At 36.8% G+C, this 24,030-nt stretch overlaps 1 protein-coding gene across 2 annotated transcripts; it reads right to left on the bottom strand.

Annotated features, from left to right (window-relative positions):
• Nucleotides 1–667: 667 nt before the first annotated feature.
• On the bottom strand, nt 668–22,070 carry LOC103722190 (uncharacterized). 2 transcript variants are annotated; one of them, XM_008812660.6, is made up of 12 exons: nt 21,876–22,070; nt 19,043–19,132; nt 14,459–14,536; nt 14,167–14,241; nt 12,224–12,276; nt 10,764–10,914; nt 8,335–8,445; nt 5,401–5,527; nt 5,147–5,250; nt 4,535–4,670; nt 1,166–1,218; nt 668–925 (listed from the first exon to the last, which is right to left on the bottom strand). In XM_008812660.6, the coding sequence occupies exons 1-12, from the start codon at nt 21,927–21,929 to the stop codon at nt 842–844; spliced, it is 1,116 nt and encodes a 371-aa protein (XP_008810882.2). In that variant the 5' UTR covers nt 21,930–22,070; the 3' UTR covers nt 668–841. The 2 variants fall into 2 exon arrangements, with proteins under 2 accessions (XP_008810882.2, XP_008810885.2); XM_008812663.6 differs by lacking the exon at nt 4,535–4,670 and having other exon boundaries at nt 21,876–22,069.
• Nucleotides 22,071–24,030: the final 1,960 nt, after the last annotated feature.

Here is a 24,030-nt window from a genome sequence, read left to right as displayed (position 1 = left end):
GGGCCGGTACGTACCGGTCCGGTCCTAGACCGGTACCGGAACGGATAAAAAACCGGTATTTCCCGGTTTTTTATCCGAACCGGCCGGTACGGGTGCGTACCGGCCGGTTCGGAGCCCGTACCGACCGGTACGGGCCTCGTACTGGTGCGAACCGGCCGGTTCGCACCGGTACGATTTTTTTTTTTTTTTTTAGAACCACAGCGCCGTGCGCTGTGGTTTTTGAAACCACCGGTACCGGCCGGTACGGACCGGACCGGTCCGGTACCGGTACGGCGGACCTTGCTTCCTTTGGAGCATTTAATAGTTAGTCCAGTATGAAATTCGGTCAAAATAACGATATTTGTTTAAGCTAAAAGTGTCCTCAGTCAATCTACCAATGGCGAATCTCTTTTGTATGGTACTTGTAACCTCATTTATATGACCAATGATAATATATATGAACCCCTAGTTAGGATCATTATCAATGAGGAGCCTCTCATTAGGTGGTACAAGTTGACCTTCGCCCAAGTGGTATAAATGGAACCTGAGGATATGAGTGACCTTATTTGCACTAAGGACAAAGATGATAGGTGGCCTTATTTGAATTATCAGTAAGAATGTAACTTCGCTTGTATCTGCAATAAGAATAGGAGGGGACTTGAGGGTCTAGGTGACCCTCAAGGTGAAATTTTATAAGGGAATGTTAAACTACATAAATTATCTAAGTGAAATTATCAGTAAGAATGTTACAAAAGAGTTTCCAGCATTTTTGATACATACTGCTTGTCCAAGTGTGATACTGGCTATTAAAGAGTTCCATGCTAAAATTTCACAGCATCGAACTTCTTATAGGAGTAACAGTCTAATGTAAGAATGGAGCCAGGCGAGGATCCATCCGCCGAGGTAAACCAGTCCGAGCACCAAGTGCTCTACAGCAGAAGGCAGCCTGCGATCAAACGACATAATGCCCATTTCATGTGAATGGTGAATAGACAAAATGCGAACATAATTTATGATGACATCTGAAATATTCTGATATAGAAAATGAGTTCTATGTGCAGACATCTTCCCTTTCTTTTTGATGACATTTTGCTTTGCCGAGTCTTTCCATTTGGTAGTGATTAATGAAGTAAATTTTATAAAGGTACTACGAACCATGCAGATAAAAAGGGAAGAACCACTTTACCACTTGAGCAGCAAAAGGCAACATCTTCTCCGGGGGCATCTCTGCACACAGTGCTAATAATAGTGCAAAAAAAGAAATAAAATGTTAAAGTGTCTACAAGTATGACATAAACTAGCAAGTATGAAAAGGGCAGGTTAGTCAGCAACATAAAAGAAACAAGAATGCTTTGGCGCACCCATTAGTTCCCCAAAAAGCATGTTTCTATACCTTACCTTTCAAACATTATCCATATAGAGAGCAACATGTGACTCATCACTGTTTTCTACAAACCATTCAATAATCCTAGTACAGGATAAAAGTGATACAAGGCAATGCAAGTGAAAAGGACCAAAGGTGTGAAAAGTCTTTAACAGGACATGTAAACAAACTGCAAGGATGATGAATGAATATCATTGAATAGGCAGCTCCAAAATTTAACATTAAAGAGGATTTTGGTGCGCTAGAGAGAGTTAAATTCGCAAAGGAATCACCATTGAAACTCCTTGACAGGGAAGGAGTTATAAAACCTGAAGCTCTTGTGGTGTTACTAGTGTATCTACCAACCAGTCAGAAAGCTGAACAACTATAAAATAAGACATATAAGAGCACTTCAGGCAGCCAGCTCAGACCCAACAACTGTATCATAGAGCCTTTGAGTGCACGTGGACTTTTTAAACCACTTCTATCAGGATAAGTTGAAACAGTCCTAGTGCTTTTTCCTGATAAGTTAGCCATTAGACTAAATAGTAGCTCCATGCTAGTTACAACCTTGAAACATACAGCTTGCTAGATCTAACTGTTTCATAGGTGAAACTTCAAATAGGATATTCTCCTCCCAGATCAACAAAGCAGTTGGTACTTCTGCTCGGCTATCTAGTCTTGTCTTCAGCACCATTGCTTTCCTTGTGAACATCTGATATGCTTGCAGGGTCAAATTCCAACAAGCATGGAGATAATATATTCCAACACTGGAACAACCTAATTGGCCCGTCATAATTCCCATTCAAAATCAAGGATTTAGACATCTATGCTCATAGCCTCATACCATGCCAAACACGTGCCAGAATGGCACATGCTTTGCCAGGACAGAACATGTACCTCTGAAGGAAAAAAAAATATATATTCAGAAGATTGTGGATCAACTGATGCTACTTTGAGTTAGATGCCAAAGAGACAGGATTAACCCAGCTTCCATGAAATCACAATCTGCAGAAGAAACTGTTCAAAATTATGCCTAAAAATGGTCCCTTGTATACCAATGATGATGAATGCCAAACTGTGAGACTCCATATCATGGAGGCATTTTAACCACAAAAATGCAAGTAAGATGGTCTCATTAGCCTGGAGATTAGACCAAGAAATGCTGCTCGTACCAGCCGGTTTAACCCGTACCTGACCGGTCCGGTTCGGTGGTGGAAAACGGTTTCAGCCCGAAACTGGCCTGTACAGGCCGGAACCGGCCGGTACTTAAGGCATACCAGACGGAACCAATTCCGTCCGGTTCGGCTAGGAATCGGTGCGAACCGATCCATTCGCACCAGTTCATTTTTTTTTTGCCACAGTGCATCCGCGTTGTGGTCAAATCAAGGTACCGGTTTGATATTGGTTCGATTTGGTCCGAACCGGTCCAGTAGCCGACCGGTACGCAACCGGTACCAGTTTGGCATACCTTGGATTAGACAATATTAATAATTCAGTCAGTCATCACCAGCATCCTAGTGAGTGCTAATCACTAGAAGATCATGTCACGCAACAAAGGAGGAATATTGTAAGAACAGAGGTTCAAAAATTTTGTATGACAACCAAAACATAGCGAATGAACAATGGGTGACAAGAAGAATTCATCTATATGCCTAAGCCAGCAACTGAACAAAATATCGAGGATATGAGAACTAAAGTAGCAAATTATGTCCCACACCCAGATACATTACAACCGGCTCACAATAACTATGTGATTTTCATAGCAAAGAAACAACTAACAATTCAGATGGATAAAAGAATTAAAAAGAAGAGTTAGGTACCTTCTTCTTTTGCCGGAATGAAGTGAACGTAGAAGACGAATGCAAATCAAAGGAGACTGATTCAAGCAACATACTGGCTAGTGGGTTAGTGAAGAGCTTGGTTGTCTCAACATCCTAAGTCCTAACATAGGATAACCACCTGGCCATGACTTGTAGAAAGGATTCTCCAGCTCAGTGTGCGCTCATTGAGGAAAAAATCAGCTTTTGCTCTTGGACGGATAGAGACCGAATTAGCAAAAGCCTAAAATAATATGCACACAGGTGGAAATTTGACCATTGCCATGAATCCTTTTAAATGATGCGAGTGATTATCTCATAGAGTTCAGAGAGACATTCCGAGGTTCAGTTGTACCAGCTAACTTCATATTCCGAAAAAGATCTCAGCTATCATATTGAACACATGTATGTCATAGATACATTACCTCTTTGCTGGAGTTTACAAAGACAGTCATTCTATTGCATCAGGGCTCGCAGAGGCAGCAAATGTCACTAGGACTAAGAGGTCCTTTGCCGTATGTACAAGGAAACAGAGACATTGGTATATTGTTCTATTTTTCACCATATCTCCAGTAAACAAATGTCAAGAAACTCCCAAATCTCAACTGATTGCCAAACATTAAATCCACTTCAAGAAAGTAGTCGTTTGCTTGCACATCCAGAATCTCTTCATATACATATCTTAGGAATATTTAAAGCTTACAGATGGAGAGTGAAGACATGAGAAGGTCAAATAAAAACGATCAAAGATCAAAGAAGACGTGAATATTTTTTTTCTTATTTGAAGCCCAATAATGCATTTTAGAAAGACACCACATGCAACACAAGCACCCATTCTAAAGTTAAGCCTACTTCCAAGCAAGAATAAATGCTAAAACATAACTAGAGCAGAGAACACTTCCCTAATATCCTTTATACATGGACAAGTAACACCCTTCAGAAATTAGAAGAAAATGGACATCTTTCCAATTTCTACGTAAACCCGAAGTTGTATGGTTGTCCATGCATCTATACATACTTCTTACTTTTTTTAATAAAAAGCATGCATCAATATTTACTTTTTTTTAACTTCAGAATTTCATTGCACAAGAAGAACATCATATGTTTTGAAGAATCTTTCAAAGAGATTTATTTTAAAAAAATCTCAACAACCAATGTGACTCTCCCAATCTCATCTTGATTCACCGAAGGTAGAAACTTCTAATGACATGCTGAGTCCAGAGAAAGTGCCCTATACGTTAGCAAAGGTTTATTAAATGGAAATTTTTGAGCTGTAAGAAAATAAGAGGAGTAATTAATTAAACTAGCACATACAAGATCAACAAATGATGAGATAAGGCAACAGAAGAAGAACACAATGGACTCCACGCACCATAAAGGATTGCTCCAATAAATGCATCTCCAGCACCTGTGGTGTCAACGATCTCTGAAGAAGGTATGATCTCTGCTGTGCCTAAAAGCAATCTCCCACTAATAGTGCCTACTCCAGGGGCACATAACCTCATGCACTAAGAATGGAAAAAGAAATAACCACTTACGTCCCATAAACAGCCCTTTCAAATTAATGAAAAGACTTCAGTAGATAGCTATAGTCTACCTTAACAAAATTGGAATCCTATAAACTATCAATAAGAACATTATTTTTAGCAAACAACTAGAGTAAGGAGGCAAAGAAAAGCTCTTAAGAATGATTCACAGACAAGATTAAAACACTGAAATTTACTCCAGTAGAGTTCTGAAACTTGAGCTCAGTCTCAAAAGAGCATCCAAGCAATTTCAATAGACTCATGATATATTGGTTATTTGGAAAATTGATAAGTTGAAAACTAATTCTTTTATTTCAAAATTGAATTTTCAAAATTGAATTTACAAAATTGAATTTACAAAATTGATAAAAATGTGATGTAGCCTTGTAATTGTGAGTTCATCCAAGCACAGGTGGTGATTGAGAAGAATATCTTTAATGTATGTTCATTCAACATACCTCAGATGATACACATGATGGGAGCACATTATCTTTATCAACTCTCATCTTTAGCGATTCAAGCAAGTTCTCTACATCGGTTTCATCTATATCAGAACCTTCATCTGTTTAAAGAAATATTTAGTAGCTACTAAAAAAAAATCAAACTTGAAATGATAAAACCCAAGAAATACAGCCATATATTATCCCAATCCTCTAGCCCACAGTTCTACAAAGACCTATTTATGCATATCCAAACCTAGTCATGAACTCACCATCTATGCTCCTCTCAAGCATTATACAGCCTTTTTCTCCAAGGGTTGCAATTGCAAATCTGACATGAGGAAACCGTAGAAGAATGGATACTAATGCATATGTAATGGATGGGATTGATGTCCACTCCTGCCATTACACAAAATGTTATTAATACAAACAGGGACTTTGTAAGTTGCAAAAGAATAATTACATCTGCCTGCATCAAATATATAGATAAATTTAAGGGTCATACACATGTTCCATTGCCTAAATCAAATTGCCCCTTCTGTCATACCAAGAAGGCTTCTTTACCTCATGCACTATTAGTCACCAAGAATATATTATGTTTCTACAATGTGACGAGGTTTTAAAGAGGGCAATTCAACTTAAGTAGTTTAATTAAAGCCAAATAAATGATAAGACCAAGCAAATGTAGTTTGGCAAGTTTTTTTATATGTAAAAAAAAGAAAGACAAATCATTCCAAAAGGTTGCCAATTTGCATCAAGAGAAAATGCATGCAGTCAAGTATCAACTTCATCAAGAAATATGAAATTAAGAACTTCAATCAGTGTAAAAATAATTTTAGCATGGATCCCACTCCTTAATGAATTATGTTTCCAATAACTAGTAGACTTCAATTGTTTGATTCTGCATGATATTTTAAATTATATTTTTTAATCTAACCTGAATCTAGTCTACTGCTAACTGTATGTGCAAGTTGTGAAATTAATTTGAAAAGCAAAGTTTAAAGAAATGTCTTTAGTCTTGGTATAAAACCTTGTACCGGTAACGTACCAGTTCAAGTCCAGTTGGTATTGTATGCCCACATAATGGCACAGGGTACAGCAGCTGTACCGTGTGTCAGAGCAGAGGCATACTGTACGGGATCAGCATAGTATTTCTAGCACTGACCAATACGAGTTAGTAGTTAAAACCTTGTTTTGAAGTATTGCTATTGGTATGGACTGGTATGGTATAATGTTGTATCGACACATGGCATGCCTCCATGTGCTGGCATTGAAAAGTGAGAATATTATGTGTCAGTTCAATACTGGTAGAGGGAGCATATTAGTACAGAATCTTACCAATACAATCCCGTATAGCGGGCGTGAAGTAGTAGCACCTGCACTTAGATCTTTGATTCAAAGAATCCATCTTGTTGATGAGATTTGATACTTAATGAATACCAAGCATGTATCAATTTATACATAACAACCGTATGTTTTTTAACAAAAGCTTTATAGTTTCTCTTGATTTCTAGTTTTTTGGAGCAACAGCTTCTCTGCTTCTGCAGTTGAATGTGCTCAACCACTCCTGATTTATGCCATCAGATATGGCCAGGGGGGATAAGATCATTTGATCAATGCTCATGATCACTACAGATGCTGGTCAGACCAGATCGGCTTTTACCTGAATTAATTACTCCTGATTCGAACACTATAAAAGGTGTCGCCAACCCATATATCAGAACATTTTGTAACACTATGTAGAGAGGAAAAAAAAGCTGGATGGAAACTATATAATAGATGTACGAACTCTTATCGCAGTGAATATCAAAAATTATAAAGTAAAGCAAATCCATGGGGATAGGACAAGCATTAATGGTTATGTCTGTTATATACAAAAAAATAGTGAGAGTTGCCTGGAATAACTGCATTCAGAAGTTTTGTCTTAAAGTTCTAGATTTAAACCCCAAAAAGAGGAATTGAAACTGACAAGGTTTTAGAATTTCCTTAAGATAGTTTCAGAATTATTGGTCTAAAGGTAGTACACCTAACTCAATTTACACACCAGCACCATGTCATCCTAAACCATCCGATCCATAAGAATCATCTTACCCAAGTATATGACAAGTGTATAATCAAGATCCACAATTTCGGTACCGGATAGCGTATCGGTGCTTTACCAATTCGATACGATATTGTACGCATTTTGTACTGAAATAGCTCTCTAACCATTTTTTCTCAATTTTTATCTCAGTATGCATTGATACATATTAGTACGCTTCGGTATGGGTCGGTATGCATCTCGATACATATTGGAACGCTTTGATACAAGTTGGTATGCTTCGGTACAAGTCAGTACGCCATGGTATAGGTCAATACGGGGCTTGTACTAACTCGAATTTGAGTTTTGCACCGATTTCCTCCTGGTATGGTACAATATGCCCCATATCGGGCGATACATGGCAGTACAGCAGACCATGCATGTAATGGTTAAACTCTTCTTTAGCCAAGTATAAAGTGTTAGAATTATTTCCTAATGTGTCTTATCATTAGTTAGGATCTCCTAAGGATTTTGTTTTGATAAAACATGAATCATCTTTAAAAGGTTTCCCAATCAAGGACACTATTCCTCGTTACATATAGAAGAAAATAAGATCCCACTAGACCTAGGACTATGATGGGAGGTCTAAATTCAATTATAAACACAAGGCCCCAATCCCTCTCTCCACACACTGAAAGATAGCCTTATGAGATGGATCCCAATCAATCCTCTTGTTACAGTCAGAGAGTGAGTAGAGAGAAAACCGGATAATGTCATGTCTCAAGTAGGTTGTGCACACATTCAGCTACAGCATAGGAATGACGAGACGAGGAAGAATTCGACAATATCGGCTTCATAGCAAAAGGAACACTCTCTAACCTATTGGTCTGTGATTTTGCATGGTTTCTTGATCACTGATCCTGTGCACACAAGTTACCGCCACAAATTCTACCATATGGCAGGTGACGTGGTTTAGATTGTAGGAAATTTCTGCAGTCAGGATTCTAGGGGATTCAATACCTTATGGTCTTATGTTTTCAGAAAATTAAATATATGTTCATAGATTATATTGATATATATGAATAAAATATTGCAAGAAACCAGAAATTCTGGGGTACATTTAAGATGCTTCCCTTAAGCAATTGCAAAAGAAGGCATAATGTGTGCATACAAGTTCTTTGTATACCTGTGGAAATTTTTCTGAACATATAATATAACTTGCCAGATCAAGTAAGCCATTCAAGCCTGACTTATTTGTTTCTGCATCAATCAAAATAGGTATATTCATTTCAGCTGCCTGCACAAGATAAATTACACAAGCTCCATTATCATGTTGAAAGCTCTTGACCATAATATTAGCCCAGGAAAACACTAATTGAAATAGAAAAATCCATGTAGAGGATTATACAACATTTTCATAGTGATACAATCTGAAAATAGGTACAAGAGCATTTTTGATATCGCCTGAAAATTATTCTTACAGTTCAATAAAATATTTACTTTATGTTGATGCTACAGCATGGGATACGTAAATCCATAATGAGAAGGCCCTCTGGGCTATTCCCAAAAATAAAAAATAAAAAATAAAGATGATCATTGTTTTTGAAGTCTATTTTAACAATCTTGAAACCATTAAATACAAACTTTGAGCACATGGAGAGTGCAAGAGTTATTGCCCCCACAGGATTTGTCTTGCACTCTGTATTATTACTGGTCCATTTAATTTGTATTAGCATGTAAAACCTGATATTGTGACGTGATTTCATCCACTGGTAGAAACCAAAATGCATAGATAATCTGCTTCAGACGGTCACTGGAAGACTATCAATTACAAGTACCTAGAATTCTCACAACAATTGTTGGCTTTGGGTGTTCATACAGCTGCCATTACACCACATTGAATAAGTCTTTACTGGCATAAGAACTATATCGCTATACCTTTACATTAATATGAGAGAACCATATTTTGGCATTAAAGCGCATTGTTGAGTATATCTTAGAGTTTACAAGCTTTAGAGAGACAAAAAAGGGGCCTTTTTCCGAAGCGGTTTGTTGCGGCGGCTGGGAGAACAACAAAACAATAAGAAAAAAGAAAAAGGAACAAGAACATACAATATTTATGTGGTTCAGTTTATTGACCTACGTCCATGGGCAGAGATGATGCAAAAGTTTTACTATAAAAAACTGAAAATTACAAAGTATAAAATTTTCTCACAAACTCTAGCCCCCAATACACCGGATCTCTAGAACACTCAATTGTTCCCTTCCTTTAGGGTTACAAGAGATATTTATAATAGAGTAAGTCGATTTAGACTTGAACTAGTAATAGATAGTTCATCCAACCGGTTACATATATAATTGGTAGTTCGAGTCTAAATCAACTTATACTATTATATATATCTCTTGTAACCCTAAGGGAAGAGGGCAATTGAGTGTTCTAGAAATTGGGTGTCTTGGAGGCTAGAGTTTGTGAGGAAATCTTATACTCTGTAATCTAGTTTTCTATACGAAACTTTTGCATCGTCCTTGTCCATGAACATAGGTCAACAGACCAAACCACATAAATATTGTGTTCTTGTTCTTTTTCTTTTTTCTTCTTGTTTCATTATTCTCCCTACCTACTGCAACACACATCAATTTGAAACTACAAAGAATTCCTAGGTTCATCAGACCTCTCTATCTAGTCAGGAGAACCAAGCAGGTGGAGAAGTAGAAAGTGGAACACGATTGTGGAGTAGTTGTTCGGCACTGGTGTATTTGGTGAGAGAGATGATCTTGCCAGCCCAACTTGAATACCATCCTACATAATATCTATTTTCTGTCTTTGGCTATAAAGGGAATACTTGGGTAACAGGAAGAAATGATGTCTCTTCCTGAGGTTCTTCATAGGGAATCAAGGCATGACGACAGTGCAGTCTGACTTGAAGCATTCCGAGTGGCTGGTTGATGGGAAATAAGTTAGTTAACCCTTTTTTGATTTTTGTTACAAGATTGGACTAGCATTTGTTTCTAGTTGTGATTTTAGTAATGCTTCTTAGCACATGGTTAGTGTGTTTTCTGCAGAATGCTTATCAAGTTGTTGACATTCTGATATAACAGATTTTAGGCCTTCTTGTATTGCTAGGACATGAGCTTCTTTTCCTTATCCTGATGAATGGAAGATATATGGGTAACACTAGCCTTTTGATTTTTTACTTTTTTTTTGAAAAAAAAAACATAAGATTTAACAACTGATGAATGCTGAAACATCAACTTTTCCTAATCCAAACTACTGCAAAATCTGTATGTAGCAAGTAGAGAAGGCATAATTACAAGACTGGTTAAGCTTAAATTAGACTGGCATAATATACATGTCTGAAGATATATCAGTATATGTATTTAGAAGTTTTGTAAATGGTAGTACAAGCTGGGCCTTGACATTATCTTCTTTGCACAAAAAAGCAGTTATGCTATTAGCACAAAAACCAGTCATGTTATCTTACAATTGTAGTTGATATTATACTGACTTAACTAATTGCACGGCAATAGTAAGCTTGCTTGCTCTGAACATGCATGCACAAAGTAGGTGTTTAATATTTGGTTGTGTTCTCAAAAATATTAATAATATGGGGATACCTGCTGCGCAATAACCAAAGCAGTCCTATGCAACCATCCATCAAAATATACCAGTTTTGCTTCATCCAGGGCAGATAACAAACTTGATCTGGGCAAGTCCTCAGGTACCATGGCAGGGTACACGGGTGTGTATATACATGTACGAGTTTTCCTATAAAGATGACAAACTTTAGAAACTACCCTGCCAAAACAATCATCCAGACGAGACATGCTAAACAAGAAGATTCCTCAGTAAGCATTCAGTCATTAGTAAAATTGTATTAACTCTATTGAGATGTGGCATGAAATTTAATTATAATCAATCTTGAAGGCTTCTTTCAATACACAGACATTTAATCCAGCAAGCATCAGATGAGAGCATTCCTTGAAGAGATATTAAAAAAAAAGAAAAAAGGAAAAGAAAAGCATAATGATTGAACAGTCACAGTATTGTTGATCTAGTAGAAAAGAGGGGAAAAAAAAACAAAGGAGAGAGAACCAGTGGTGTTTGACAAACTTAGTCTGGCAAATCAAACTCCTTTTTATTTGTATTATTTAGACATCACTATTTTAAGTCAACTGAGAAAACAACCTTTGGTCATGGTTGGCCATTTATCTTTTGTTACATGTCACAATATGCATCCTTGGTCCACCGACTTATTTTGATGCACAAAAAATGACCAAGGCTAAAAAGTCATTATACCATTATGGGCTTTCTTAACCAAAATAACTATGTTCATTCAGGTAAGTCCTTCTCCTCACTCACTTTTGGACATTGGAAGCTATCTTTGATGAGGAGAAGCTTACTTTCTGCAGTCTATGCAGTATGCATGTTTGCCCATTGCCCCAATGATGGCATCACTAATCTCATTCTGATCATAGAACAAAAAAGTTAGCTAAAATATCATCAACTGTTCGATAAAGGTACTTGAGTTCAGCTTCAATATAAGAATGGTTGATGATTCATGTACTCAACTGTGGGAGGTGCAATTTTCTCCCTTCTTTTCGAAAACCGTATTGTGTATTTTTGTTAAAGATGTAGTAGTTACAATAGGTGGAGACCAAGGACCCCACATGCGGGAACCTCCTGAACAAAGGTGCTTAGGATTCTGGGTTTACTAATAAGATTATGTTAGAAATTGTCAATTGTAATCAGTTGAATAATCTTTCTGACATCTTTTTTTTTTTTTTTTATGACATCTTGAATATTCAATTACAACAACTGCATAGGCACATTATTCTTCTGATAATACGATTAGAATTATATGTCAAAGAGAAAATTTATAGACAAATATAGCAAATTGATCCATATCGGACTTTTTTTTAATTTGAACATATCAGGGCATTCATAATATTTAGTAACCATCCGTACTTCATAGCATGCAACATGAGACATGACAAAATTGCATTCAATGGATCGAGATCGTCAGAATATTATCTGCACTGTAGTAAGCATCTGAATGGATAAATGTTGAGCTTACATCTGGTTATCAACAATCACATATGAAAAAGTTGAAGTTCCCCCATTACATATCTGAAAAAGCATAGAATTTCATATCAAGTTAGAGACATGTTAAATTGGATATAAAACTATAGTGAGGCTATAAAATAAAAAGATAAGAACTAGGAATCATAGTGCCCACTTTAATCCAATAAAATAATAATGATATCTATACTCCATTACCCCTGAACTTCACAAACTAAGTTACGTTCTCCCGAATCCGATTCTCCGTCAATTCCACATGATGATAGAGAAAGAAAGATATTGCAAGTAAATGAGATGACAACTGGTATATATAGCCAAGAGACGACAAAAGACAACAGCTAGATAATTGAATAACATCACAAGACGAGAAACAGGTGAACTGGTGAAGTGTATCCAAAATAGTGAAACCTATCATTAGAAAAATATGCTAAAATTGAGATTTTTAATTTTTTTTTACTAAACATTCATAAGATGAGTTGTCCATGCCAAGAAGCATTAGTAGCTCAATCAAGACATTACAAAGTAGACTTCCTTGCATAAAGCACAGAAAGCAAGGATGACAACTAGAAAAAGAGTTACCCTCAAAGAACAAAGACAATTTCTCTGGAGAAGTAGCAAGGACAGATTGAACACAGAAAGATGGTACAGAATCTATAGGTCAGTGACAAGAAAACGAGGTTGTTTTCAAATAAGGCTCGAAATATGTTGGTATTGTGTGTCAGGTAAAACCGTTAAGGGTGAGAAAAACATAGGTCCTTAGGTTATCCAACATATCAACAAATCGGCAGAAAGCAAAAAGGACTAAATATAAAGAAGACCTACACATGCCTGGTACGACCCACCTTGCAAACAAAAGATAGGGAGGTCTCCGAGTCTAAAACAGATGAAACAGATAGCAAAGAAGTTCAACGTCATATCTTATATCCAGCTCCTTTTTCCCTGGATATGATTGAAGTCTCGGATTCACTAATACAAGCAGCATGAGCAGTGATGCAATGAGTAGTAGCTGGGAAGTAGGCAGCTCAATAAGCAAATTCCATATTGAAGTACTTGCACACCAAATGACTAAATGGCAAAATAAGGAACCTGTGGACCAAGGATACCAAATTGCATACCAAAAATGACCTTTAAATACCAAAAAATGCCATTACCATATCAACCTAAATTATAAAAGCTCAACATGACAAATCACAACTAAAACTTCTGCTAAGCAGATGGAAAGGAGAAATGCACAGCTTAACTAGATATTAACAGATGATTCAATAAGTAGGGGAGGTCAATTAACAATATTCATCTTGAATCAATAAAAGGACAGACAATAAGGTAATGTGAAAGAAAGTCAAAAAAATGACCAGTAGAGGTCTCATACACTATAACACTTAGAAAAAATGGTGGACAGTATAAAGTTGGCAACCACCATTTGCTTACAATTTGGGTAGCGCACGATACAAGAAATGAACACTTTACCAAATATGACACTAGAAAAATCTCCAATGAGTGATTGAAACAAAATTCAATGGCCCAGTCAAATCCAACAGTTTTAATGACCATTAACTGTCAGGGTGTCAAATTCTGGTAATAGCTTGACAACATCTGCCAAAGAAGGATATGATGGCAACTCAAATCAGCAACCAGATTGCCAAAAGATGAGAGGATCTCACGTGGAAGGCCACAGAAATTTTAATGATGATCCCAGGATTGAAAAAAAAGGGCTTGGATGTTATGGAACTTGAGATAATGCCGTGAGTGCAAGAATCATTATAGCATAAAGCCAAATATTAATAGCTATGAAGTACTCAGTTCATACAAGTATATCAGCACCTCAACAGACTGCAACTTTCTCATTTACAGCTATACCTTCAGAACTGCAGGAAAAAAAAAATTGAATGTCCAAAAAATGCAATCGACAGACAACATAGTTTAAACTGTAAAGCCTACCACAACATTAGAAATATCAATTCCATCAGCTTCAAGCTCTGCTAGAATATATCCACCATGAGTATCATCGGCAACCTGGTCATGGACATAAATGCAAGCATGACAATCTGAGTAAAGAACTGCTAGAGGATATTGTCGTAGACAAAATAGAAGAATTAGTAAATTCAAGAAATATTTGCATTGGATAATGATTATACTACTAATGAGCAAAAATTTCTGCCCTGAGTAAGAATAATGACCATAATATTAACTTGACTTGATATATTTAAAGAAAACTTCATGGGTAAAATACCTTGGAGATTAGCCTAGGTGTCAAACCCAAACGAGCTGCACATGTTAAAGCATTCCCTGCATTTCCACCTCCTAGAACCTGTATTTTGAAAAAAAAATGAAAGGAAAATTGTGGAACAATGTTTTTAGATCTGTGGTGCTTATTTTCGAGGTCATCATATTTATACTTGAAAAAATCCGGATAGATATTTGCATTTTAGGTTTTAATGGAGTTTTATGGATGAAGGAGAGTTTAAGATGTTAAAAGCACTCAGTGAACCTGCATTTTATTGAAAGTGAAAGCTTTCATACGTCATCAACCTATTCTTACCAAAACTTAAAAATAGGGGATGCTAATTTGATGATTAATATTGAGGATTTTTTGAATGTAAACCCTCCTAAATACACGAAATTGCATGAATATCGTCACAAAAATGCTATTTGCATATATACCCTCATAAAACACTTGTTTTGTATGTATACCCTTCTTTTTCTTCTTTTCTTTACATATGTATCTATACCATCTAGCACCGTTAAGAAATGAGCAGTTTAAAGTTAAAATGACTGAAATACTTTAAATAGGTAGACGCGCAGGAAGAAAAATTTAAAAGGGTATACCTGCAAATAGCAACTTTGTGACAGTATTCATGCAATTTCACATATTTAGGAGGGTATATACTCGAAGAATCTTTTTTTTAGACTAATGTTTATCTTGCATCTTGAATGCAAAAAAAGAAATTGTTGTGATGGTACCACATCCTACAGTAACAGACCGGCACGCGATCTGCCTCTCTGTTTTTTAAGTAACTCCTTCAAGCGAAGCTCGTAGTATAAAATAGACTATTAGATTTACTATGAGGGGATTGGTAATTGCACCAATTCCCAAGTGTCATCCAACAGCCTTGCATGAACTAGTACCTTGCATGGAACACAATTTACTTTGTGAACCAGTAAATATAGATGCATACAGTGCAAATTATGGGAGAGTTAATAGGTTGGGCAACATAATATATATAGGACCATTGATTACTTTGCAATGCATGTGACATGCATCACCAGATACACTTGAATGCAATGGTGGATGAGGTATAAATCATCAATATTATACAAGGTTGCCACACGACAATATGTTAGATGATGCAAATGGCAATGATCACAACGAGACAGATCTTAAGCCACATCTACAAAAAGATTGGAATAAACAAGAAAAGAAGATGGTAAATAGTATGCCATTTTCATTGAAAAAGCTTTTTTTGTAAAGTTCCTTGATAAAGCTTTACTTAATTAGGTTTTGTTCCATGTCATAAGGAACTAAGACGCTTACGCATATTGGCTATATGGCAATATTTTGCTTGTTTCCATGCCAATGTAAGACAATTAATAAGGGGTTAGTGGCCTTTATGAAAAGAAACAAGTTGATGCATGCCATAAGATGCTTATATATTGACATGGACAAGTTCCCCTTCTATTTCATGCATGCTGTTGTCTCAACTATCCAAGAACACATGATGCAGCAGCACTGTGGGCCTACGTTGGCCTGCATACATCGTCACCAGCCACTACTGCAGTATGAGGGTCTTGATGAGTGACCTAATGACATGCACAGAGTAAGAAGGGAACACACCTCTAACAATCTGCATTCAAAACTATATACTAAGCAGTGTGGGCTACAAATTGACCTTTAAAGCGAGATGTAGTCACCATATCCCAAGGTCCGCCGTACCGGTCCGGATCGGCGTACCGGTGGCCGGCTGGATCGGCGTACCGGTGGCCGGCCGGACCGGTACGGTACCGGTCCGGACCACTTTCTTTCCCATAAAAAAAAAAAAAAAACCACAGCGAGGCGCTGTGGTCCCCCCCCCAAAAAAAAAAAACACCGTACCGGTGCGAACCGGCCGGTTCGCACCGGTACGAGGCCGGTACCAAGCGGTACCGGCCTCCGTACCGGCCGGTTCACAGAAGAAAACCGAAAATACCGGTTTTCATCTGTGTCCGGTACCGGTCAGGGACCGGACCGGTACGTACCGGCCCGTACCGGCCGGTACGGACCGGTACGGCATTCCTTGCCATATCCTAATCAATGAATATTTGTTTACTTTGTTTTTAATTTTTTTTTTTTTGATAAGGAAGCACTTTATAAGATCCAAAATTAAAATCAGCAGATTTTCTAAATCATGTTACTTTAGCATTACTCATTCTCATAGACAAGTAAAAGAAATTACTAAAGTCCTAAAAAAAAAAATTGAGTGTATATCCTCCTAAATATGCAAAATTGCATGAAGTCCTTCGCAAATTTGCTATTTGCACGTATACCTTTATAAATCTTTCATTTTAAGCATCGACCTATCAAGGGTATTTCAGTCATTTCAAATTTAAACCACTTATTTCTCAACAACTTTAGATGGCATGGATACATATGCAAAAGAAAAAAAAGAAGGATATGCATGCAAAACAAGTGTTTTATGAGGGTATACATGCAAATAACAACTTTGCGAGGATATTCATGCAATTTCATATATTTATAAGGGTATACACTCAAAAAACCCTAATATTAATTAGATATGGTGGGGTCCATGCCTTTTAGATCAAAAACTTGATGAAAACTTATGACTAAGTATGAATACATTCAATCCTTTATCATAGCTATTCAATGAAAAGGAATTGAAGGAGAAAGAAAAGGGTTCTAGAATTTGGTGCAACACACCAAATATTAGTAGTCGATGGGACACTATGACTAAAAAGGAAGTAATGCATGATTTCATGAGCCCTGGACGCAGCCATTAGGAGAATATGGAGGGGATCCTAATTTAAGGCGTATTAATTAATAACTGTTGACCCCTTCATAACTCGTTTTGCCGCTTATTGTTAGTCAGCTTTTCTCTTTGATAATGTCATTGTGCATTCACCGTTACTAAGACTCTCTCCTCTAAGATTTTGGAGAAAAAATTTATTGAAAGCTTGAGCAAGTGATAGGAACTATATCTCTTTATATAATGTGAAATGCCTGGAATGCAACTAACATGCTGGAGTCTGTGTTCCCCCACAAGAGCCATGCTCAAAAAAAGAACATATTTTTAAAGAAATCTTCATTTATTACTTATGAAAGAGCTAATAGCGCTATTAAAGCCCCGAAAAATGAAGCCTTTGCAATATTAGAGCGTCAATGCACTATTAGAGTTCCAATATTGTTAAGCCTTTCATACTTACTTTAATGAAATATAATTTTTTCAATGTTTTAAATCTTAGTACTGGGTCCCCTGCCAGTATCTTACTGATATGGGACAGCATGGTATTGCTCGCCCCTATACCAAGTTACCAACACATAGGACACCGTTCGGGACAGCACAACACTGTCATGTATGATTATCTTACCTTCTGCTTAATTTAACAGCGTCCTTATTACCACATATGTCCATAAACTACATATGTTACTGCACGTGTATTGGGTAGGCTTCCAAGGCAGACTTGGCTTTGGTTCTAAGATTTTGTGAGACCTGAACAAGTTTGATATTCCAGCTAGGTTGAGGTTATTTCCAATGTAATTAGCCTTCTCATTTATGCTTGGTCATGATTTGTTGGTTTGGACCCTGAGGCCCCAGAAAATTCAGGTAAATTTTGTGCTTGCCAGTTGAGTACATGACAAGTGGATGATTTAATTTAGCCTCGGGGCCTGAAACACTATATCCTAGTTCCAAGTAGTTACTTGGGTTGAATTCCACTATCTAAGCACCCACCAGACCATTCAAAGCTGGAAAGTACTTGATGCAAAGAACTTGGTTTATCAGATCCAATGCAATCTTTATACTCACACATTTAATTTTTTGATATTACATTGATATTGTTCTCTCACAAGTAAAAACCATGTCAAATTAGCAATGGATGATGATCTATAGCTAACTTCTTCCTTCGTTGATACAGGTGAATCAGTCTTAGCTTTACCAATTCTGCAAGCCTCACATATATGAAAGATAATCATCTAAAAAAAGATACTAATTTTAAACAACAGCATTTAATGTATTTTCCTTATTTTTAGTATTCTTCATAAATTTTTTCTTCCTGTTTTTAGATATTTAAGTAAATTTTCAATCTGAGACCAGCTATGTAACATGAATAGGAACCTCTCTGGTTCACTGTTTAACTGGACAAGTCCAGTTCGACATCATCAACAATCCGTGTATTGCAAAATGGATGGTGATTGAGCAGGGCACCCATGCATGTATTGAGGAACATCCAGGCCCCACTCCATTACCAACCATTCTGCAACACATAGGAGGGTGATGGGGATCTGGTCCACCCCAGTTTAATCATGAACTGGAGAGAATCCAAATTCAAGTACAAGGATCAAATGCTAGGATTCGTCAAAGTCTCAAATCCTTCGAAATTTTTAAAATTTCTCCTTGCAATGGCATGCCCAAGTGTTCACCAATACCCTGTTTTCGAGTGTTAGGTACAGGTAATCTGGCTTCAACCAAAGAAGCCAAGTAATAAAAGTTAACGCCCCAATATTTTAATTAACCTCCCTCTAGAATTGAAATAAGTTTCCAAAACTTAACCCAACATAATGCACTTGTTGGACTTTCTATTTCATTGTTTTTTATGTAAATACCTTCAATCTTTTGCTCCTAATCTTGTCATCAGGCTTCGGAAAAGCATCCACGGTTGCCACAAAATCAATTGCCGCCATTCCACAACCCACCTGCACAGCAAAAGCACATTATTTTAGGCCAAAAGAAAAACTAACAACAAAGTTGATGGTTCTTTGAGAACCCACCATTAATTGTATTAAGATGAAATCAAGGGGTATTAAAACTAGACTCTCTAATGGCCCAAGTGGCTTCTGCAGTTTCACTGGTCCAACCAATTAAAAGATATAACGGCTTTCACTGCCACCCTTGTTTTTAGTATTTGCATGATTAACGATCTTAGTCATTAAGCGATCACACTCATATCACATCTAAAATCTGACTGATATAGCATGCCAGTTTGATGGAAATAATCTAAAGCAATGGGTGAAAATATAAACATCAAAAATATTCCAATACAGATGCATTTAACAAAAGGATGTATATGCAGAAGTATTTTGGGTTATTGTACTTACGAGATTGAGGATGGAGAGAATCACCTGAGAAGATAGTATAAAGAGTTTAGGGAGTGTCAGTTTGTAACCATGCATGCATGCCAGCCAATACCTATTCGATGCCACATTTCTTGGAAATTATGTAGCGTTATCATTAAACATGCTCATGGTTCTGTCGAAAATGTGGGCTTATGTGATATCTCCAAAATCTTTTTAAAAAGTTTTTGCAAATATTTTGCGTTAACCGGAAGAAAAAGAAATAATTGAATTTTTGCACGACCACTGTATTCATGTACATCATGGTTGAGGAACAAAATCCTGCAGGGAACTGCTGGGAATATTATTTAGAATATGATTTCAAGGAAAAACATTATGAACGAAAAATTAAAATCAAATAGAGAACCTGTTAAACTTAAAAAAAAACAAGTAACAATGTCAAGCAAGCAAAACCTTTTAAACTCTCTTTTACCAATATTATGCATGCAATAGTTTAAAATAGAATAAGAGAGATATGGCCTAGCCTAGAACAACATGCGTAGTCATTACATTAAGAGCTTCTATTACCCTCTCTAACCCAGGCAATTCAGCGATTACGCTCCAAGGATACAACATCACCGGAATGGTTTGGCTTCTATCTCAAGAGTATGCCTCAATAAAGAACAAAGCAATCTGATTGTTGCCTAAAATGTCAAAATTTTGTAAACAAAGCGAGAGCATTAAACGAAAAAATGAGAGAATTCTATTTCACCACCCATTTGTCCTATTTAAGAAGCTCTTGGCACAATCCATTGGATAGAATCAATGTTGCATAGACATGGATATGAGAATTGGATTCAGACACATGTCCAAGTATTTGACAGGGCAAGAGAGAGAAAAGGAGATAGAGGGTACACAAAAAATAATTGTATATGTTTTCGGTATTGTATAAAATAAAATATTGTATTATTTGTTAGGCTCTTTCATGATTTATGTTTTCAACCTTTCTAATTTATCGAGAGACAAGAAAAAAACATTTTGCAAGGCTATTCAATATCTACATCCTTGACCAATCTCTAAAAAAGAAAAAGATCACTTTCAACATTATTATGGTGGGTTGAATTCATTATTGGAAGAGTCAAATTATCCATTTATTTATAAAAGCTTAGAAAAAAGAAGTTAAGCATCCAAGAGTCTGATATCTATTCGATTCATATATGTATCCAACATGTATTCTTAGAGCTGGACACAAGTATCCATGTAACACAGGATGGAGTGACTCCAATGACCACAATTGTCCAAGGTGGGCTGCGCGTGCATGCATAGGATGCCCAACTAGGTGGCCCATCTTGGTCAAGGAGGAGAGGGTTGGTATACAAGCCAACCAATCCTCCTTTAGTTATCAAATGTTGGATTAAAGTTTCAGAGCTTTTGAACCTTTTTCAACAATCCTGTGTACAGGCAAAACAAAAAACATCAAATAATTTATTTAAATGTCTCAAAAAATAAATTACTAAAAATCAATAAAATCTCTAAAAATCCAGCAGGAACTGCACTTAAAAAAGCTACATGTTGTGTGCCATGCCAACACCAGACAAGTTTTCAGATATCGGTAGTGAATAATTTATGCTAAGATCTGCATTTATCTCAGCTGAAATAGAAGGTAGGGAATTGTCGATAAGAAACATGATGTTCTGGCTGAGATGAAAAACCATGTAAAGGAAAAGTTTATGAAGTTATGACAAATACCATGTAAGCAACTTTTGAATTAAAGCCACTCCTTCGTAATTTCACTTTTCAAGGAAATCAAATCGCTTTTTTTTGAGAGAAAGAGAGAGAGAGAGAGAGACTTAACAGTTATGTGATTTAAAAAGGTAGGCTTACCTATGGCAATCTTGGCACACCCTACAAATCTCTCTAATCAGAGTTTTTTGTACAATCTTCTGGTAAGATAATATCTGCTATTCTTTTCTATCCCTGACTATTCCTCCAAAAACCTCCTAATAACACAACATTACTTACTCTTCTATTTCCGTCCATATTCCAAAGGATCTAAGAATTAGAATCCAACCTCTCCTAGCGGCTTTTCTTCCAGACAATAAAGAGAATGTTAGTAAAGAGCTTTCCTTCCAGACAAAAAGTGCATACAGCCCTCCTTAAAAAAGTGATTTTGACATTATAGCCCTTTTTAAAGAAAATTTTACATTAAAAATCACCGATGGATCTATCTCTGAAAAAGAAAAAAAAAAAAAGGGACGTTTTTCATGGGCGGATAGGATGAACTGGATGGGAAGGGGGGCAGCAGATCCGGCCCCCGCATGAGAATGTTAGTACAAACATCCACACAAAAACTTGGGCAGAGAGAGAGGTAGGGAACGCAACGCACGACGATTCGTCTCCAGGGCAAGGGAGGTACGGCGATGGAGAGCGTCTCCGCCATGGGATTCTTCTGGAACAGCAGAGATTGAGGAAGAGAAGGAAAGGTAAAGCAGAGCCGAGGGAAGAAGGGAGGAAGGATAAAGGGAGGAGCGAGGAGATTGGAACGGACGTGACGGAAGCCATAACGGAAGAGGGCAACTAGAGACGCTCATCAACCCTCCAAATTGAATCAAAAATAACTTATCAGACGCCGGCGTACCAACTACTCTACTCCGTCCAACGTGGCAAAGACGCAAAAAAAAATTCTGTTAATTTCTGTAAAATCCAGGGAAAAATAGAAATAATGTTAGCAAAAATCTCTAAAATCCATGGAAAGGAAGGAAATCAAAAAATCCCTTAGGTATTTATTTTTTATTTTTTTGAAAATATCACGCCTAACCTTCAAAAGCCAAAAAAAAAAAAAAAGTCAGTTTCAATAACTTGAAAAAAAAGGTCTGTTTGAAACTGAAATCCAAAAAAAAGTCCATGTTCCTTAAAAAAAAAAAAACCTATTCATTTCTATAAAATTCAAAAATAAATATTTTTTTATCAAACACGCAGCCTGTTCCTTCGAGTCTATGCACTTCAAAAAAAAAAAATCCATGTATTTCTATAAATTCCAGAAAACCATATTAAAACTGTTAAGAAAAATCTCTACATGGATAAAATCTAGGGAACTTGCTTAGCGGTCCATTTATTGACCGGCCTTTAACATTAAATCCCTGTTGACCGGTTGTTTAACAACCGGTCCATATATATTTCAACATTGCTTTATGGGACGAAAATGCCCCCGCCTCTCCCATTCCCACCGAAGGAGAAAAAAGGTAGCCGTCGGCCACGGACCGCCCCCTCCCAAGCCCCCTCCCGCACCTGCCGTCGGCCACGGCCCGCGCCCTCCCGCGCACGCTGCCCCCTTCCGTCGCCGCCTGCCTCTCAGGAGGAGAAGGAAGAAGAAAGAATGAGAAGGGAAGAAGAGAAGAAAAAAAGAAAAGAAAAAAAAAAGAAAAAGAAGAAAATAAAATAAAATAGAAATAAAAATAAAAATAAAGTTAAATCATCTTAGAACACAATTAAATAAGTTTGGAAGACATTTGATCTAGCCTGACACACAGTTAAATAAGCTTGGAACACAGTTAAATAAGTTTGGAACACACTTAATCCAGCCTGGCACAGAGTTAAATAAGCTTGGAACACCGTTAAATAAGTTTGGAACACACTTAATCTAGCCTAGAACACAATTAAATAAGTTTGGAATACAGTTAAATAAGCCTGAAACACAGTTATTTAAGCCTAGAACAATTAAATAAGTTTGGAATATACTTAATCCAGCTTGGAGCACAGTTAATCTAGCCTGGAACACAGTTAATTAAGCCTGGAACACAGTTAAATAAGTTTGGAACACAGTTAATCTAGCCTGAAACATCGTTAAATAAGTTTGGAACACACTTAATCCAGTCTAGAACACAGTTAATCTAACCTGGAACACAGTTAAATAAGCCTGGAACACAATTAAATAAGTTTGGAACACAGTTAAATAAGCCTGGAACACAATTAAATAAGTTTGGAACACACTTAATTTAGCATGGAACACAGTTAAATAAGTTTGGAACACACTTAATCTAGCCTGGAACACAGTTAAATAAGTTTGGAACACACTTAATCTAGCCTAGCATATAGTTAAATAAGCTTAAAACACAGTTAAATAAGTTTGGAACACACTTAATCTAGCCTGGCATACAGTTAAATAAGCTTGGAACACAGTTATTTTGCCTCCGAACATAGTTATTTTGCCTCTGCACACAGTTAAATAAGCTTGGAACACAATTAAATAAGTTTGGAATACACTTAATCCAGCCTGGCACAGTTAAATAAGCTTGGAACACAATTAAATAAGTTTGGAATACACTTAATCCAGCCTGGCACACAGTTAAATAAGCTTGGAACATCGTTAAATAAGTTTGGAACACACTTAATCCAGCCTAGAACACAGTTAAATAAGTTTGGAATACAGTTAAATAAGCCCGGAACACAGTTATTTAAGCTTGGAACACAGTTAAATAAGTTTAGAACACACTTAATTCAGCATGGAGCACAGTTAATCTAGCCTGGAACACAGTTAAATA

Source organism: Phoenix dactylifera, chromosome 3, assembly GCF_051530095.1.
Source record: "Phoenix dactylifera cultivar Ajwa chromosome 3, Ajwa_hap1_PhDact_Kaust_v1.1, whole genome shotgun sequence".
NCBI classification, from domain to species: domain Eukaryota; kingdom Viridiplantae; phylum Streptophyta; class Magnoliopsida; order Arecales; family Arecaceae; genus Phoenix; species Phoenix dactylifera.
Note: the sequence above shows the minus strand (reverse complement) of the source record. Positions and strands in the feature narration are given on the sequence as shown.